Below are 16,509 nucleotides of genomic sequence, written 5' to 3'. Positions count from 1 at the left end.
CTCAGAAAAAAAGCCTAAAACAAAATAGAACCTTCACTCCAGCCAGTTGGAACTGGGCCGGTTTCCTTGGGGGGTCCAGACCGGACGAGGAAGCGCTGTAGCCAAGCGTGTGGGGATGACGTAATGCAGACAGACTGTCGCCATGGCAACAGAGTACGAGACTACTTACCACACATACACAACAAAAGTTTATAAAAAGTATAGCTTTTTGACAGTTACTCATTTACTATATATGTGGTTATTAATCTGAGCAAAATTATTAAAGCTATAAATTGTCATTTTATTGATACTTTATGCTTATTCCGCCTCACTACTCCAGGTAGGAATTGTTCCTGTATGTATTTTATAGAATATAGATGACTAGGGTGTAAATGTTTTGTACAATAAACTCATCCACACTAACTGGCATGTCTTGTGTCTTTTAATCTCATGGAGTGATGTCCAAAAGCCTGCCTGGGGGGTGTTTGCGGCCTCAAGCTTGCTTTTATTGGGCTTATTCTCAAAAGTAAATTACACAATTAAAAAAAAGATAAAATATAAATGGTTATAAAAATAACCCTGAAATGTTAATGTTAAAATAATAATAATAATAATGGATTAGATTTTATATAGCGCTTTTTAAAGGCACCCAAAGTGCTTCACGATGAAGTGAATCCATTATTCATTCACTCCTCAGTCACACACTGGTGGTGGTAATCTACATCTGTAGCCTCAGCTGTCCTGATGTAGTCTGACAGAAACTTGGCTGCCAATTCGCGCCTACGGCCTCTCCGACTACCACCCAACATTCATTCACATTCGTAGACCAGGGTGGGCAGTGCTGGAGGCAAGGTGGGTGATGTCTTGCCCAGGGACACAACGACAGTTATCATAAAAGAAAGCTTGTAATTCAAGTATATTTAACTGTGTTACTAATACTACTATTGTATTAATATGTTACTAATATTGTTAATACTACTAATACGCAAAATGGTGAAGAATATCAAAAGCCTCACTTGTCATGTAGAAAGTGTGTTTTTATTATTTCAAACTGTACCTTACACCCCAAATGGAGGTGTTGACCTCATACCTGTCCCCCTCCTTTGCTCCTTCTGTCTCACATATGATGTTTGGTGCGTGAGAGAAGACGAACAAGAGACACAGGTATGAAGAAAAGAACAAAAACTGACCCCTAATGCAGCCCCCTTTCTCTTTGTTCCTAAATGAAACCAACAAAATCAGTCATTGGCAGGTTATTTACATGCACAGTATCCCCCATGACCTACCCCCCACCCATCCACCCCCCTCCCCATAGACACACTAATGCTTGATCCCAAAGCCATCTGCATCCTTAAACACTCAAGTTTACCTTCCTAGATTCCATGTTGCTTCATTGTCATTCAATAATGGGAACACGTTTCCACCTAGACAACAATAGACAACAAGAAATGGGAGGAAACAGGAGTCCAAAACGAGCTAGGATCTCTCCCAATAAAAGTGAAGCTATCGCTGGCTCCGTCGGGACAGGACTGGGGAGATGGCTTTGGGAGCAGGGATCTGAAGACTGCTCTAGTTTTGACATCACCACATTTCTAAAATGACAACGAGCCGTGCCTTTCGTTGCGTGTTTTTTTTTGTGTGTTTTTTTTTTTTCAATCGTGTGACCCACCCACGCCCCCTCCACAATAATAAGAGTGCAAGGTGGTGCACCGGCAGTTAGTCCCGTGACAGTCACGCACAAATACTGTATGACACACACGTTTGTGTAGCTGGTAGTTAAGTAAAGAAGTGGTGATTTGACAAAAGGTGTCTGTTCCTTCCTCTCCATCCTGCCCCCTCCCTCTGTTGCCGTCCCATCCTGCCACCCGACACGCTGGTTCATCCCTGAGCTCAGTACATTCCTTTCAGGGATGTTAATCTTCCTCAGGCTTACTCTGTCACACACACACGCACACACACGTCTCTTCTCCAAGGTGGAGGTAAGTAAGTCCATCCTCAGAGTCCAATCACGGTGACCATCTCCATCCGTCCACAGTGGCACTGTCAGGGTTTGGCCTGAAGGGGGCGCAAGCATCCATTAACCAGCCCTGGAGCACAGAAAAGCAATATATAGATATTTTTGCATGAATACAACTAATTTGTACTATAAGTGGAGAAAATGAGCATAAAGATGTTCTAACTCACGTATAAAGAGGCTGTAGCTGCAGATGAGAGGACTTCTGAGGAGGCTGGTACCCGTAAGAGTCAAACCCGCCGATGAAGTCGACTTCACAAGAGAAGGAGACGGGTTGATTATTTTATTTTTACGTCCCGTGAAACGTCTACACTTTTGTCACGAGGTTTGAATAACACAGGCTTGCTGTCCACACCTCTACTAGCATGCACAGTAATAGCCATCACTGAAGCACAGGCTGTCACTTCCTGTGGCGCGACACACACGCACACACACACACACGCACACACGCACACACACACACACATACACACACACGCACACACGCACACACACACACAGATGGCAGCCACAAGCTGACAGAGTGGCAGACAGGAACATTCCCACGACTACCACACTCTAACAATCAAGAGGGAATCCTCTCAATTAAAACCAACAGTGTAGACAGTCAGTCATGTGAACCACGACATCGGGGGCTAAAAACACTCACAGCTGTCCTCGTCGTCCTGGAAGACTTTGCTGACATAGCAGGCGTACACGAAGCCAAAGAGCTGGTACACACAAAATAAGAGTAAGTTAGAATCCTGTGTGGTGTGCAGTATAAATAGTGAAATATCAAAAGGATGCGGGGGCCACTTTGATAGTTTACATTGTTTTTAAACAGGCTAAAACCAACCCATGCAGAAAGCGTATTCCAGGGATGTCCAAACCTTTTCCACCAAGGGCCACATACTGAAAAATGAACGGATGCAACTTTGCCACTTTCATATTTTGGAAAAAACTGCATCTCAGTTTTGTGATACAGTATAGGCGGAAAAGCCGATTATTAGTATCAGCTTGGCTCTTTGCTCTTTTTCCCCCCCATTTTTTGCTGTCCTTTTTCAAATATTTCAACTCTCCTCTGAAACAATCTTTGTAAAATTTCTTCTCTTAAAATTATGACTTCATCCCAATAATATTTAGACTTTTTTACCACAATATTCTAACTTTCTCCCCAACCTAATTTTCCCAAAATGACAACTTTATTGTGTTTGTTTCTGAAAATATTAGGACTTAAAAATGTTATATTGTTTTTAATATTTAAACGCTGCTCCCAAAATAATAACATTTTTACTCAAAATACTGTATTACAAGTTTATTCTAGTAAAAATGTGTCCGATAGATTACGACTTTCTCTTAATATTTTGGCTTTATTCTCGTAAAATGACAGCTGTTTTTTTCATGTCTCGTAATTATGTCTTAATCGCACAATGTTTTGGCTTCATTTTTCACAACCCAATTTTCCAAAAATTACAACTTTATTACTTTTTTGTTTGTTTTTGATGATTTTACGACTTTAAAAAATAACGTCTTTCTTTAATATTTCAACTTTATGCTGTTAAAATAACCTTATTTTTCCTCAGACTATTATGACACCATTCTTGTAAAATTACAACTTTTTTCGTGTTAGATTCCAACTTTTTGTCTTAAGTCTCTTAGGACTTTTTTTCTTAAGTTTTTTTTCAGTTTTTTTGTTTTTGAATCTCAGCAAAGTCCCGTTACCAAAACACTTTTAAAAATACTACTGTCAGCATGCTATTAGCAAAAATGCCATTTCATGTATTTGCTAACTCTATGCTAAAAACTCCCTGCTGTTACTTTCAGTTTTGTTACTCAAATGAGTCAAGTGTAAGCAAATGGCACCGATTCGACAGTCTTACCGCAATTCTTATATTACTTTTAAACAGTTCCTCTGCCACTACCGGTAACACTTTGGGACAAACTTGATAACCCATTTCGCCTAAGAAAGATGTCGCTTTACTCTCATTTGACTCTTTATGTCAGAGATACCAAATTCCCAGAAAACATGTTTTCAAATATATACAGTTAAAAAGCTATATACTATCAAAAAACAATAATACAATTCATCTGCCACCGGTGCCAGAATTGGAGGAAATAACGATAGCTGGCATAGGAGGGAAGGGCTATATTTCTAAAGATTCCAATTTATTACTTACTGTACATGTGGCACTGAAACAACCATAGAGCAACTAAACACCTGGAATGCTAATATTCTTTGGTGAACTACTCAACATCAGCCGACGAGCTACAAGTACTGCTATCTTACGTGCTGTCTGTTGGAGACCCCTGTGATAGCGTCACTCTCTAAAGCTGTACACACTACGTGTTTCAGGTGCACATCTTCGACACACAACTAGTGTTTTGAAGACAAGCCGTAAGTATTATAATGATAACAAGAGAGCAAGATCGTTTAGTGACACTTTAAAAATGTAAGTTGTGATGATTATCGATGATTGATGTATCCCATGAACGTAATAGTCACTTGTAGCGCCGAGCTAGCTAGATGCCGCCAGCCAGGCATGTAAACAAAAATGACAGAAAGTCAAATGATATTGAAACGTGAGCGATCACGCATGCTGGCATAGCTAGGCTTAGCATGTGACAAGCTGTGGTCAATTGAGTACACATTTTATGGGTTATTGTTCATTCTCCCGATAATCGAAACAAAGTGAACGTCAACACAAGACGTGTCACACCTGGTCAAGTGCCAGCAAGGCAGACAGGCAATTCCGGCGAATGCTTATCAAAATAAAGCACAGTGAACATTTTTTATATTTTAAATTGTTTTCAAACTAATTGTGTTCAATATGTGCGTTAATAATAAGCTATACTCATTTTTACAGTGTGACGGCAATCACATGTAGCGGAAACCCTGCTACTTCACTGTATGTGGAAATGTAAAAAAAATTGAAATGTTGTAAAAAGATGTCTTGAAATGTTGGTCAGGAATGTTGACAATGAATGTATCCCTGAGTGCTAGAGCGCGTACTTTGAATATACCGTACACACAGGACTTGATTGATGTGTCAAATAAAAACAAGATATGGACTTTGGACCTTTGCGGGTGAGAAGAGCTATTGCACTTTGTATGGATGCTCCTACATTGGGACTGTGGAAGAAAGAATTGTGTAACTGTGTAGGACTTGTGTAGAACGATTAACATATATTTTCAAGGGTAAAGAGAAAGATTTCTATCAACTCTGGGAACCACATACGACCTTGTTGGAAGAAGGGGGCATGAGGCCTACTCAATATGATGTAACTGTTTGCTCGCCACTGCGAGATATTACTTTATCATTCATTATCATTCTTATCTGGTATCATTCTTATCAATAGATGGGGTTTGTGTTTGTTCTGAAAAAAAAAAGTAAAACTTTATAGTAAAAATGTTTTGGGAAAAAAAAGGCACCGATTCGGTGGAATGGCCCGTTAGTATGATGAGTTTTTCTCGTTACATTACGCCTTTTTGCTCTTTTTTTCAACTTTTGCGGTTGTTGTTTTTTTTGTTGTTGTATTTTTACAATTTGTTGCAGCCGCCCTGTGGACATCCCTGGTGTAGCGTGTTGCATGAATGCGCTAGCGTGTCGGGTATACGTACGGCCAGCAGGATCTGTACGGCGGAGCTCAGCACCTCCATGTACTGGTAGTCCAACAGACACCCGGAGACGGTGATGACGTGGTGGTCGTCGGGCGCCATGTGCGAGTCCAGCACGGGCGTCACTAGGCACCCGGGACCGTGCTCCATCCACCATGAACGATGAAGGGACGTGTTGAACGTCATGAGAAAATCCCTGTCCTGGTACGACACACAGACAGAAATATCGTCTTAGGAATCAAAGCATGTCCACACAATTTCAAAACATAGATTTTCTATGCATTTTGCCCTTTTGTACTCACCCAGTTTGCCTTTTACATCAGTTAACATACGGTAATTGCTACAATTAACGCCTCTATCCAGTTAACTCCACGGCTATGGCTGTAAGCAACCTCCTAGTGTAGTTTTATTGCTGACTCGACAAGATAGCAGTCGATGCATTTGAAGCATCATGAGCAGTCAGCATCCGGCAGCTTTATCTAGCTCTGCGTGCGCTTTAAAATGGTGCTGCTCAGCTGTTGGTTGCACTTATCTATAAAGTTCATTTCTTTCCTTATTAGCAAAGATTTCTTTAGGAACTAAATTTATGTAACTGAATTTTTTCTGCGCTTGAATCTTGTGAAATGAACTTTTTTAACTGAAATTTTACAAACTACATTTTTTATGAATTCTGAAAACACTGTATTTGAACAAACTAAATAAAAAGAAACAGAATTTCAAAAAACATGCATTTTGCACACACATTTCTATTCAAATCATTTCAAGCAAAATTTGAGGCAAAAAAATGGTTACATAAATTCAGTGTCCAACAAATAAAGAAAATAAAGATATACAAAATAAAGAAAAACAAAGAAACTACATTTGTACTGTTGTTAACAATGAAGTCTGTGAATGGTGGCTGAGCAGTTAGCTCCTTAGCGCTATTTCAACATTGGTTCTGTTGCGGCTGTGTTGTACAATATATTTGCTCATAAATGACCATGCAGTCAAAGAGAGCTACGGTTTCCTTTCCACTTTCTCATGCATTCCAGGTTCTTATTAAACTAGAAAAAATAGCTTGTTGTATAGAATGAGTTTTAATATAATCCCTCCAATCATTGCCTCGTTCCATTTCATGTGAGGTAAATTAACATTTACAGTAACCAATTTTCAGTCAGTTGATGTGGATTTTTTTTTACTATAATTCTGTGATTCCCCGTTGGTATTAACGTGCCTTTTCCCCAAATTACTTTCTTTTGACCTCCTATTGACTACACTGGCTTTACGGTTAGGGCAAGGGTAGGCAACCCGCGGCTCCGGAGCCACATGCAGCTCTTCAGCCTCGCTGTTGCGGCTCCTTTCGGTCATGATATTATTTTACTTTTTTTATTTTTTATTTTACTTTGGTTTATTTTATCTTAGAGCTCAAAGTGAAACTTTACCATTGAATTTTGAGTTAGTTAAATATGTGTCACATCTTCTATGGCCCTGCAGGCGGCTTCTTGAGCGTGTAATCCCCGTGGTAAGCTAACCATGAATACACCAAAAACATGAATTAATCAATATTGGTTACAAATGAGAACCTTTTTTCATTTCAGACCACTCAAGAGAGGTACCCCAATTTCTGTTTACTTTTCTTAAACTGCCAAGCTGCAACTATGTTTTTTTTATTCTATTAAAGGGGGCTATCTTTCATTTTAATTTTACACAAATTAATAAGGGACGAACTCCAAAACTGCATTTGTGTTTGTTGTATTCTCTTGTTGTAACCGGTAAAATGAAAAGAAAGACTACAACTCACGTTACGTTTGCAACTCCAGACTATTTTTCTTTTGTATAAGAGGGTGCAAAACGGCTCTTTTGATAGTAAAGTTTAGGGGTTATAGCGCCACCTGTTGCTTTGGCACGCCCTTTCATGTGGCTGCAGAGGTTGGAAAATGTTGTTTTGTGAAATACTTACTTAAAGTCTTACTTTGTTCCAGTTATGTTTTGGGTGAAAAGCGTACGAGTTTCCTCAATAGAATGTCAGTAAATTGTGAAAATGTCACACAGCCTGCCGGCGCACAAAGCAGTCATTTACAGTGCTTGTTAACAAACCGACAACACTTCATTCCTGGAAATGTTAGAGATCATCATCACGTTCCTCTATTATTGACTTCAAATATATGTTAGGACCCCATCAGACAGATCTTCACCACTTTAGCTTGTCACAATGTGATGTAACAGGGTGCAAAACCACCATACAAGTCGGTGCCTTGTTCCATTCTGGTCTACTGGGGGAACTTTCAAAGGGAGTCTGGGAACAAAAACCAACTCATCAGGCTCAACTTTGCATGCTTCTGAGCCTTGCGGTGGTCTCTAAAACAGCCAGCGTGCACATTAAAAATAAAAAAAGGCATGAGGGATGTGCCTTCAGGGATGCCAAGAGAGGGAGGGAGGGCGGGGATGGGTAACTTTGCGGCTGGTGGAACGGTCCAGTAGTCCCAGCCAGCTCAGAGACCACTGGTGAGGGAGGAGGGGGAGGAAGCCGCCGGCGTTCTGTGTGATTATTTTCCCCTCCCCCTGTTGTCTCTGGAGATCTCAAAGCTATACCCTTATTTTCAATCCAAGAGAGAGAGATCTGATTCCGTCACCAACTTCCTATGCGTGCACTTAACGTCTTTAAGAGAACAACCCCCAGCTTGCAAGTAACACACACGATTATTCCACGCCAGATGCAGAGCGCGTGAAACAATCACAGGGTCCATAATCGCAAATGAAATGTGCCTGCTTGTGTTATAATTTAACATCATTGATGCACGCATGCAAGTATTCAGTCAAGGTCCCTCATTAGGATGCTCAGATCGATCGGCCGCTTTCGGACGATTTCCGTAAAAAACACGATAAATGCCAATAAATGCCTTCCAAAGCCGATCACAAAAACCCATCAGCGCGCGTTGGCAAGGCCTACACACGTGCCGTGTCACGTAGGGTTGTCAACACCCATATTGAGCCGACAGTGGGTGCATTTTCTCCCGTATTGCCACAAGAATCAAAACTAGACTGTAAAACCTCAACGGCTTCAGTTTGACAGCTTGACACAGGCTACGCCAGTGCTTCTCAGTTATTTTCTGCCAAGCTCCCACTGGAAGACAGAAATATTTTTGCGCGCCGGATTTGAAATACTATTGAGAAACTAATAATACACTGCAAAAACAAGAAGGGGGAGTGAGACAAAAAGCATTTTGAAAAAGTAATTTAATGAAAACAACAATTAAACTGAAATAGGCTGTTTATCAGCTGATCAAAAGTTTAAGACCATCGCTCAAAAAATAACAAAAAGGTTCTCAGTAGGACTCAGTAATGAGGAGCTCCACCGTTCTTGTTCATCACTTCAAAAAGGGCTTTGGGCATGCTTGATGCGAGTGTTTCCAGGAGGCTAGTGGGAACATTGCTCCAAGTGGTGAAGATGGCTTCACCAAGGCCATCAACTGTCTGGAACTGATGGCCATTTTGATAAACTTCCCTTGCCATCCATCCCCAAATGTTCTCTATGGGATTTAAATGAGGGGAACATGCAGGATGGTCCAAAAGAGTGATGTTATTCTCCCTGAAGAAGTCCTTGGTCAAGCGAGCGTTGTGAACTGCAGCGTTGTCCTGTTGAAGAACCCAGCTGTTACCACACAGACGAGGGCCCTCAGTCATGAGGGATGCCCGCTGCAACATCTGCATCCGTTTGACGACCCTGCACCACCTGAAGCTCCGGTGTTCCACTGAATGAAAAAGCACCCCACACCATGATGGACCCCCCTCCACTGTGCCGGGTAGAAAACATCTCAGGTGGGATCTCCTTGTCATGCCAGTAACGTTGGAAGCCATCTGGACCGTCAAGGTTACATTTTTTCTCATCAGAGAATAAAACTTTTGTCCACCTTTCAATGTCCCATGTTTGATGCTGCCTGGCAAAGTCTAAACGGGCACTTTTGTGGCGTTGAAGGAGACGAGGTCTTTGAATTCCTTTTTTGTTTTTTAAACCCTTTTCCCTCAGATGCCGTCTGATGGTTATTGTGCTGCAGTCGGCACCAGTAAGGACCTTAAAGTGGGTGGAAGACCGCCCTGTGTCTTGATGGACAGCCAATCGGATCCTCCGGCTCAGCGCAGGTGTGATTTTTTTTTGGGTCTACCACTTGACTTTTTTGTTCCATAATGCTCAGGATCTTTCTAAAAATGTAGAATGACTGATTTCCTGCTCCCAACCTCAGCAGCAATGGCACGCTGCGAGAGGCCTTGCTTATGCAGCTCCACAATCCCACCACGTTGAAAAAGAGAACGTTTCTTAGCTTTAGCCATCAGGAGGGCATGACAGTGTGAATGCCTGACCGAAAATGAACATTTTGAGCAGATTTTGGCTTTTGTAGCCTGTGGTCTTAAACTTTTGATCAGCTGATAAACAGCCTATTTCAGTTTAATTGTTGTTTTTGATAAATTACTTTTTCAAAATGCTTTTTGTGTCACTCCCCCTTCTTGTTTTTGCATATTGTAGCTCTACTTAAAACCTCATTTAGATCCAAATGTGCAAAATGAAAATTCAAGCAATTTTTCAACTGGTCTTAAGATTTTGATCAAGAGTGTATCTATTTATTTGTCTGTTCTGTACAGACTGACCTCGAAACTGAAACCAGCAAAATGCAAAAAATGCAGAGCAGTGAGGGCATACAAGCGGACTCGAGAGTCAAAGTGCATGCTGAGTATGACAAATTCATACATGAGGTCAGGTCTGCGCTAATACTCTCTCGTGCCCCCGCTGACAGTTCATCGTGCCCCCCACTATTTGAGAAGCACTGGGCTACGCCAATTGATGCCAGCGTGTTTGATCACTCCCTTATCAAACCTACTGCTGTTCCACTTTTCTTGCATCTTTGTTTACACACTTTGCCTAGCTGTCACTTGCGTCAGCTAGCTTCCGGTCTTCGGACTACAAATGAGACTTCTTACCACAGTGTTTTTAAAATAAACAAGCAATACGTTTGTTCGGCACTGTTCGGCACGCTCGTTTTTGTCCCCCGGGGAAGGGGATATCACGTTCATGGCGTACGTACTATCTTTGTCAATGTCACTGAACACTTTTGCTCTCTAGTTGTCATTATACTAATTACTGTATGTCTTGTCCTCCAAACACTATTTGTTTGTGCTTGTTTGATGAACATAAACACATAGTGTGTCCAGCGTCATCATGGTGATACTGTCACAGGGGTCTCCGAGCTCGCCAGCTGATTTTGATTAGCTCACCAAAGAGTCAAAGAATATTTGCTTCAACTCTTAGTAGTTGAAGACTTTATGAGCTATATGACCTTTTGCCTTTATGGTGGTGCTGAGTTTTCTTCTTCTTGTGGGTGGCGGGGGTCGAGTGGCAACCGGCTTTGAGGTGCGTTACCATACCTACCATGTGGGAGTGTGGCTCACAGTTACGAATGTTATACGGCAACCGGATCGACCCGATCTCGTGGAGGAAGCCGATAATATCTGATCATCAAAATACAGCTGATCGGCAGCCAATCCCGATCCTGAAGATTGGACTAGTACATCCCTACTCGGAAATCCCAGAAAACTCACTCAAAACATGTGTATTCAACTTAAATGACGTGGTGTCTTTGAATGCAACCCCTCATTGCTCATCATAACACCGTGATTCAAAAGTTCTGCTACTATTAGATAAATAAACTAGTGTTAGGTACATAGAGCTTCAAACATGTGCTAGCTTTTAGCTTGATTGAAATTTTCTGTTAATTTGGTGCTGTTGATACATACAAATATATAAAATCCTGTCCAGTCATTTCTCTTTCTTTCAATAAAATACAGTAAAAATGGGCATTTATGAGACATTGTTGCAAATGGTGATTAATCATGAATAATTATTTGAAAACTTTGATTAGTCTGATTAAAAAATGTAATCAATTGACAGCACTAATAAGAACCAACATCAAAGGCAATTAATAAACAGGAAGTAGGCATGAAAGAACATAGGAGCTTACCTGAGACAGGTTGCCCACCTCCAGGTAAAAGCAGATGATGAAGGAGTTCCAGCCCACCCACAGCACCAGCCACACTGCATACTGCACACACACACAACAGGATGCATTCAAAGCTCCTTGTAATGGGAAAAAAACACATATCTACGTTTGGAGCTTTGTACTCACAAAGATGAGGTATCTGAAGCGGAACTGCACCGTGCCAAACATGCCCAGGATGACAGCCATGATGTGCAGGAAGTTGGCCAGGATGGGTGCCCACTGGTACCCCAGGAAGTCAAACACCTGCCTCTGCAGGGCAGCCACCTGGGTTGAAGAAATAAGAACATGAAAGTGGACACACGACGCACAGTGACAGGGACACACACACGTCCCATGCACACAAGCCTGCTGCAGTTGTTGCCATGGTAACTGTCTGGCGCACCATCCAGCCCCGTTGGGGGGGTTGTGGGGGGGTGGCCCCAAACTAATGAGGATGTATGCTCTGAACCCCAGTGGTGCACAACAACTCATCAGAGTGGCGAACAATGGCCTCCCCACACACACACACACACACACACACACACACATGCACACGCACACGCAGGATCGTATTACACACTTATTACATTTGAAGTCCAAAAGCTATTTATAGACACAGCTAAGTTTAACTCCAGAATGGACACCAGATGGTGAACGAGGGCCTCCTTCTTCTTCTTCTTCTTCTCCCCCTTCCTGCAAGTGCTTTTGCCACCCCTCACTCAAAACACGACACCCCCTTGCCTCGCTCCCACCAAGACACACACACACACACACACACACACACACACACACACACAGCTGCAACTCAAAGCTTTGACTGTACTGGCCAAAAAAATGTCTGATTAAGAACGCTGCTAATTATTCCTCCGAGCTCCACACAAACACACACACGCGGCATTGTTGATTCATCAGAATGATATCTTTATCTGAGACAGTTTATCAGATGTTATTTAAGTGTCCATTATGAATGCATTTATCATCAGGACCATCTGCAGCTAGACCGCTACATCCATCAAAAGCGCAAATCCTGCTCTAAATCAGCATGGAAAGGGAGGATGTGTGCGTGTTGTCATCAAGGTGTGTTCAGTAAAGTGCAGAGAGGTGCTGGCGTTCACTCACCAGCTGTAGGGAGCATATCACCAGCAGGGTGCATCTTCCGTCACACTTCCCCATCTTGGAGGGCTCGGGACGCGGCTTGGAGCCACGGAGGCTCCGGGGGAAGGACGGGTCCCCGGTTAGATCCAGACTTGCCTGGCCGTGTCAGCTCACACCATTACGGGGTGAGGAGACCTCCTCCGCCTCCTGTGAGGGTGGTCTGAAGCTTCCTCTTACAGTAGGTGACCCATTTTTTTTAACTGATTAAATTATTCGTCTTCCAGGAGGGATGGGGGGTGGAGGAAGGCTGGCATCCACTTCTGTGGTCAGACCACCACGGACAACCGGATCACCTCGGCCACACCTTCTGGAGGGGCTAGGGGGAGGGAGGGAGAATAAGCGCGCGCGTACACATACGCACACACACGCGCGCGCGCACACACACACACACACACACACACACACAAAGACACAAAGAGAGGCGGAAAACTGTCATGATGGGCCCCAGCCTGCAGTAAGAAATGAGCATCATATGATACCGGATCACACGGGGACGAGGCGGGGAGGAGGCGGCCGAGCCTGCAGTGTTGCTTTACCGCCGGCCGACACAAAGCAGCTCGTTGTGACTCACCGCCTTCAAGCAGCCGAACAACGAGAAGAAGAAGAGGGAGCTCCTCCATGCGCCACCTCCCTGCTTGGTCGCATCCACCCGCTCACAGCCAAGGAGAACCGGCTAGATCCGTTTAGAGGTTCTGGGGTCCGGTGTGAAAGAAAACGGGGGGCCCCCTCGCCTCGCCTCGACTCGTCGTCTTTTGTCAACAATCGGTGCCGGGGCGTGAGAAGGAGGAGCCGGAGGAGGGAGGGAAGAGGCGGGAGAGAGAAGAAGGGGAAGGGGGGGGGGGGGTGTTTAGTGGGCTGGCCGAGGCGACCCCCCACCCCCACGAGGTGGAGCTGCAGGGGAGAAGGAAGAACATCATCATCGTCATCATCATGCAAACACTGCAGCGTGGAAGGATGCTGGCCCACAAAAGCGCGCTGATGGCCGGCGGACATGCGCGTCTCCGCGGCCTGTCATCATCCAGGTCATCCACTTCATCCTCCACCAACATGAGGGAAATTCCTGTCAATGCGCTGCACCATTGTCCTTGCAATTGCTGCGGCTTGAGCGTGGATACCATCACCGTTGTCACCATGCAGTACCGGAAAGGATACGGGAAATTTACAGCCAACTATGTAAACGGGAGGGCGGCAGGAAGTGCAAAACATGGGAGTTTCCCAGAAAAAATGCAAGGGTTGACAGGTATGACATATAAGCACATAAACTTGGAATATCTCTGAGAAGTTTATTTATTTCAAGTAGTGATGTGCGGATTGACACTGAAATATTGATACTTCAGATACCAGGTCTTCATGCTCTAAAATCGATACTCAAATCAAAATACATACGATACTTTTGATATCCTCTATTCAGTCATTTGAGGTAATGTTTGTCGGTTGAAACGATGCGCGATTGTGATACCTATCATCCATGAGTGAGATTGGCCGATACCGATCACATGGATTAATTGTACATTGGCCATTAGACAATTCCAAGGCCCCCTGGCAAATGGGCAATTATTATAAAATAAACTTTTTTGCCCTTATTTTTGTGAAAGGATTTTGTACTATTTGACACAAACCTGAATTTAATTTGCTGCATGTTTTGGACAGGAACAGACTACAAAGGACCATCAAATCTGCATAAAAAATAACTGGAGCCGATCTTCCCTCCATATGTGACCTGTATCGGTCCAGGGCCAGCAAGCGGGCAGGGAACATCACTGCAGACCCCTCACACCCCGCACACAAACTGTTCAAACTTCTCCCCTCAGGTACGCACTACAGAGCAATGTACGCCAAAAGAAGCAGGCACAGAGATACTTTTTTCCCCCCGGCAGTCACTCTGATCAACACTTAAACATGCCAAATAATATCACTTGAATGCAAATCCTGTTTTTTTTCCCCCAAATGTAATTACTGTTATTTTGTTACAAATGCAGATAATGTCTCCGTTTATTGTTTATTAATGACACGTCCACTTACTTGAATTGCACATATTGCACAATTGTCATATTATTATCCCTTTTGCACATCTCAATCTTACTTTTTAATTCATGATTTCTTTGTGTATATGTACAGAGAGCTAATGAAATGAATTAAATATCCCGTATTCCTTATGCTATGATATGAAATACACAGCTTTTTCAAATTTACCAGGCACACAGTATTGGAGCGGTATCACCGTTACGAGCCTCAATTGTACTTACCAGTAGTATCGAATCAAAGTCACAATACAGCATTCAGGGCCCCGCAAATTCCCAGATTTTTGGTCAAAATTACTTATTTTTCTCCAAAAAAAAGGCAATTTTTTTCCTGCAGAAATCACATAAGTCAATACCAATTTGTAAACACGTGATAATAGAGGTCAAATGTACAGCATACATGTATTAGGCCTAAAATGGAGATTTTTACATGTTTATGTTCATTCATTAGTGGTGAGTAGCTGTACATGTTACACTTTAAATGTATTCATCGGTGTGTGAGGCATATTTAGGGATTCAACCTGGATTGTGTGGCGAGTGAACGCTGACAATTGAAGGGGGGAGTATTGTGGAGCTTTTATTGCAAACGTTGATCCCAAATTGGAGAAGAACGTCAACGTGAAGCTAGCCGTGTGTTAAAATCAACATTATTATGGCCGTACCAATTACTCACAGTTTTTTGCCAGTCACTCATTGGTGGTCCCGGATAGTAACCCTTACAAAAAGTGGGGCTCTCATGTGATGCAATGTCATTTTAAGTTCAAAAAAGCCTTCTTGTTCCAACCATCTCTCAAATGTCATTCTCTCTCAACAAAAGATTTAAAAAAAAAACCTTGAGCAGTCGTGTGTGCTATGTGGCTGCATGAAGAGCATCTGCTGCACACATGCACCAACACACATGCATACAACAAAGCATGTGGTGGTTGCGCTTGACTGTGATTTGTTTGCAGAAATACTGCGGTGATGAATTGAGGACGCGTGCTCACTAGAGAGGTTATCTTAGCTGGCTGCATTCTCCCCAACATCTTTAGACCCCCTCGCAAACAGCTGCAAACATACCATAGCATATAAACCCCTGATCAAAACTGTAAGACCAGTTGAAAAATTGCAAGAATGTACATTTTGCACTGTTGCACTGGATCTTAAGTACAGCTTCAAAATGCAAAAAGGAGAAATTGTAGTGAGGCAAAAAAAAAAAGTTTTTGAGCAAGCAACTTATTGCAAACAAGCATTAAAGGGGGAAATATACAAACATTTTAAATAGAAATATAAAATAATAAAACAGAGGCTGTTCAGCAGCTAATCAAAAGTTTGAGACCACAGCTAAAAAAAAACCCAAACCCCTCTAAAATAGAAATAAAATGTTGAAAAAAGGAGTGAGTAACGAGTAGCTGTGCCATTCTTGTTAATGAGCTGAAAAATGGGTCTGGGCATGCTTGATGCCAGTGTTTCCAGGACACTAGTGGGAATGTTGCTCCAGGTGGTGAAGATGGCTTCATGGAGGGCATCCACTGTCTGGAACTGATGTCCATTTTTATAAACTTCCCTTGCCATCCATCCCCAAATGTTCTCCATTGGATTCAGATGAGGGGAACACGCAGGATGGTACAAAAGAGTGAGCTTAGTCCTCTGGAAGAAGTGCTTTGTGAAGTGCAGCGTTGTCCTGTTGAAAAAGTCAGTCACTACCACACAAACGAGGGCCTTCAGTCATGAGGGATGCCCCCTGCAACATCTCCA

At 42.8% G+C, this 16,509-nt stretch overlaps 1 protein-coding gene across 3 annotated transcripts in view; it reads right to left on the bottom strand.

The window, feature by feature from the left end:
• Nucleotides 1-53: 53 nt before the first annotated feature.
• nkain1 (sodium/potassium transporting ATPase interacting 1) overlaps nucleotides 54-16,509 on the bottom strand; it is a 21,426-nt gene continuing 4,970 nt past the window's right edge. The window contains exons 2-9 of one of the 3 annotated variants that reach the window (XM_054763067.1): nucleotides 13,323-16,509; nucleotides 12,716-13,067; nucleotides 11,744-11,881; nucleotides 11,579-11,659; nucleotides 5,592-5,789; nucleotides 2,643-2,703; nucleotides 2,164-2,245; nucleotides 54-2,066 (exon numbers count right to left, since the gene is read on the bottom strand). The exon at nucleotides 13,323-16,509 is cut by the window's right edge and continues 827 nt beyond it. In XM_054763067.1, coding sequence (XP_054619042.1) covers nucleotides 2,057-2,066; nucleotides 2,164-2,245; nucleotides 2,643-2,703; nucleotides 5,592-5,789; nucleotides 11,579-11,659; nucleotides 11,744-11,881; nucleotides 12,716-12,769 — 624 coding nt within the window. In that variant the 5' untranslated portion in view covers nucleotides 12,770-13,067; nucleotides 13,323-16,509 and the 3' untranslated portion in view covers nucleotides 54-2,056. Of the gene's footprint in view, nucleotides 2,067-2,163; nucleotides 2,246-2,642; nucleotides 2,704-5,591; nucleotides 5,790-11,578; nucleotides 11,660-11,743; nucleotides 11,882-12,715; nucleotides 13,201-13,322 lie in introns of all 3 variants that reach the window. The other 2 variants (XM_054763068.1, XM_054763066.1) reach the window with 2 other exon arrangements.

Source organism: Dunckerocampus dactyliophorus, chromosome 20, assembly GCF_027744805.1.
Source record: "Dunckerocampus dactyliophorus isolate RoL2022-P2 chromosome 20, RoL_Ddac_1.1, whole genome shotgun sequence".
Taxonomy (NCBI): domain Eukaryota; kingdom Metazoa; phylum Chordata; class Actinopteri; order Syngnathiformes; family Syngnathidae; genus Dunckerocampus; species Dunckerocampus dactyliophorus.
Note: the sequence above shows the minus strand (reverse complement) of the source record. Positions and strands in the feature narration are given on the sequence as shown.